Genomic DNA, 3630 nt, shown 5'->3' on the forward strand with positions numbered 1-3630 from the left:
AATCCTCGCCGAGCAGAGAAACTTTTGTTGCCATGACTGCGATATATTCCCCGCCATTGTCGGTGGCAGTTTGTATCTACCTTGATGGTAACTTGGGCAGACAGTGGAGAGGAGTTTTGTTATTTTAATTAGGAGATAAAAATTCAAAGGGCCTCTCCAGGCAGTGTGTGGTATGACAGAATCAAAACGATGAAGTGGCGCGGCCTGAAGTGTGCGTCTCGTCACAGCAGATTGGCCGACAGATAGGCACTGCTCTTTAAAGTGGCGCTGACATGCACACTCTCACGCAGGCGCACACACACACACACACACTCGTGGGGAAGAAGTCTGCACACAAATGGGACTTTGAAAGATAGCATATTTTAATACCATTTCACTCCTTTGACACGTTTGTCCTGCTCTAATTTTCAGTGCTTTACCGGCAGATAGGAAGGGCCGGGGAGGTTTTAATCAGGGCAGCTGATGTGAAATCTGAAATATTCAATTTGGAAGTGAAATAAAGGGGCAATTCATTATAGAAACCTAACAATAATGTATACATAACGTATGCTTGTGTAAAGAAGCAATGGCTCTGTTTCATTTCCAATAAACAGGCAGGGAAGTGGACTGTTTTCACGCAGCGTCTCATTCGCACACCTTTAACATGTCTACAGGGTGGTTTTAAACCTGGTGATTCATTGGTTTTGTGTAAACATGAGTAATCAGTGTCGCACATGTGTAGTTGGGGGAGGTTTGGTTCTAGCAGCGTCCCCCTGCCTTCACACCTCTCCTCAGGACTCTCTTTTATTCCACATCAGCCAGGGCTCACGTCACATGTCCCCTCTCAGCCTGACACTCTGTCGGTATGTTTGCACATCTTTGAAAGCTAACAGCGTGCTTTAATTAATTGTCCAGCTTTCCTCAGAAACAATGTCCTAATTCTGCCATTTAGCGGGAGCGTATCATAGTTTGTTGTTATCTCCCCAGCCAGATTTCTGTAAATAGTCATATTAAAAACTTTAATCTCTTCAATGGAAAATGAAGTGCAGCTGAAAAGCCTGTCATGTGCTGAGATAAATATTATCTAAGCTAAAACCTTCACTCTCTCCCTCTACCCCCTCCTTCCTCCCTCCCTCCCTCCTGCTCCCTCCCCCCTTTCTCTGACTTAATGAATATGTTCAGAAGATTTCAGAGGAATGCTTAATCCCAAAACACAACAATCTAATAATATGGAGGACCTGTCTCAGTGTTCTAGCTGACAACAGCACTCTGGGCTACAGTTTACCCCAGCTGAGGTATGCTTTGCTTCTGCTTCTTAGGAGTGCCAGAAGCCTGAAAAGACATTTGAGTGACAGTAAAAGGGACTTTAAAGGGTGTATTCACCTAAATTACAAAAATGTGTTTTGAGATCTATGCCTCCACGCCAGAGCAGACAAATATGTGCAGTCCTCATAGTAAAGAGAAAATACGTATATTGAAAGGCAGCATCTCCACGTCTCCGTGGGAAACCTACACAACTGTCCTCTCGGTGTTGTCAGTGACACAGCCTAATATTGTGTAGGTCTCCCTTGTGCCTCCAAAACAGTTGTGGCTCATCAGAGAATGGACATGGGCCTTCTGAGGGTGTCCTGTGGTGTCTGGTAACAGAATGTTGTTAGTGGGGGCCTTTGGGTCCTATGGTTTGAGGGGAGGGGCCTCTGTGGATCAGGCTTGCTCCAGTACATCCCACAGATATCTGATCAGTTTGGGATCTAGTGAATTTGGAGGCCAAGTGAACGCCTTGTGCTGTTTTTCATGTTTTTTGGGTTGTTCCTAAACCATTTTTGTGTGTGTGCCTGTGTCAGGCTGCATCTTGATAGGAGGTGTCATCGCTATGGGGTGGGGGTGTCTGGTCTGGTCTAGTTGGGTGGTACATGTCTAAGTAACATCCACACAAATTTCCCAGCAGCACATGATGGTCAATGCTATTCACGTCTCCTGTCCTGTCATAATGTTATGCCTGATCGTGTATGTCTTGGGATGTCCTACCCAATTAGGGAGTCTTTGAGAAGTTGTGGACCCCGTTCAAGGTGCACACAAATATCATTTGCTGCTTAATGCCTCTACATTTAAACGTAGACATATTCATGTGTACATGCAGCAAAGCAAAGTCTTCTCCTCACAGCCAGCTTTTAAGAGTCTTCTCTATCTCTGTTTTGTCCAGGTGGCCAACTGTGGTGCACCACCACCAAGAACATGATGGAGGGCGAGGAGCTGGTGGCGTTTGCGGTGGACTTTGACTCGCGTCTGCAGGCGGTGAACCACATGTCTCTGAGTGAGGGCATGTACCCAGCCAGGCTGCTGGACAGCATCCAGCTCCTGCCGCAGCAGGCCGCCATGGCTTCCATCCTGCCTACTGCCATCGTTAACAGTGAGTGTCCGATACCAGTGCAAGTACACGGAGCTGGAATGAGAAGTGCTTTTGTTTAGACATGCACAATCACACACACACATGCTCTTGTTCTCTCTCCATTCTGTCTCTCTCTCTCACACACACACACACACACCAGTCCACAGCCTGCACTCAGTCACCTGCTTAACAAGGTGCGTCGTCTCCGCCGGGCTTAGATTAACCCAGATGAGTCTCTGCACTGGAGATAAGAGCCATCGACCTTCAAGTTTTGGGTTCACATAAACACACTGAGGCTCAAACTAACGTGTTAATTGCAAAATACACGCCTCATGCAAATAGTGTGTTTGTTTACTTAGCGAGGGCTATCTGGGTTCAGCTCAACAGGGAAGCTTCTGTAAGCAGATGGTCCAGTGTTCTTGTTTGCCCTTGAGAAAGGGCACAAACCCAGTGGTAGCAACACAGAGATATGCTGCAGCGGAGGATTTGGTGGAAAAGCCTTTTAACGCTGGCTTTGAGAGTCAGAACTGTGGAAGTATGGAAGAGAAGTGTGTGTACGTAGCCATATGTGCAAGCTCTTTATCTTTATACTTGTGTGTAAATATGAAAGTACTGTTTTTATCCTGATATCATGTCCCCTTTGTCATATCCTGTGTCCCTCCAGAGGACATCTTCCCCTGCAAAGCATGTGGAATATGGTTTCGAAGCGAAAGGAACCTGCAGGCCCATCTCATGTACTACTGCAGCGGGCGGCAGAGGGAACCGGAGACGGTCGTGGAGGAGAATGAAAACGGACCCCACCAGACCCCCAGTATCTGCCCGTTCCCACAGTGCAACAAGAGCTTCTCTGGAGCCAGGGCCCTGGAAATGCACTTGAGCACCTCACACAGCGGTGAGTGACAACGGCATGGTACGATTACCTGTGGAAAAGCTAGATTTGCAGCTTGTTGTTTTTATTATATGGCTCTTGCAGATGGCCACCTTTGCGCAATTTCAAAAGAAAAATATGTTTTAGAAAAATGTGACACAGGGACAGAGTTTTACACTTGTTTAGAAAAATGAATGTCGTTTCTTTTGAGAAATATACATATCCTGCTGTCAGCTAGCATAGTTGACAGTTTATCCTTGAGCAAAAATAAAAATCTAGCGGATGGGAATAAGCTTGGCATAATGCGTGAGTGTTTGATGGTTTCTACAGTTAACTCTAAAGGAGAAGTGGGAGGCGAGATTCTGAGCATTTCTCCCTTTTATCTCCTTCACAG

The 3630-nt window shown here is 46.3% G+C and overlaps 1 protein-coding gene across 1 annotated transcript in view; it reads left to right on the top strand.

The window, feature by feature from the left end:
* The window catches only part of zfpm2a (zinc finger protein, FOG family member 2a), a gene marked incomplete at its 3' end in the record, with an annotated part of 114506 nt that overhangs the window by 108312 nt on the left and 2564 nt on the right, over positions 1–3630 (top strand). Inside the window, exons 6-7 of the mRNA XM_084557570.1 lie at positions 2183–2389; positions 3033–3260. Coding sequence (XP_084413696.1) covers positions 2183–2389; positions 3033–3260 — 435 coding nt within the window. The remainder of the gene's footprint in view (positions 1–2182; positions 2390–3032; positions 3261–3630) is intronic.

This window comes from Chelon labrosus, assembly GCF_963514085.1.
Source record: "Chelon labrosus genome assembly, chromosome: 12".
Classification (NCBI taxonomy): Eukaryota; Metazoa; Chordata; class Actinopteri; order Mugiliformes; family Mugilidae; genus Chelon; species Chelon labrosus.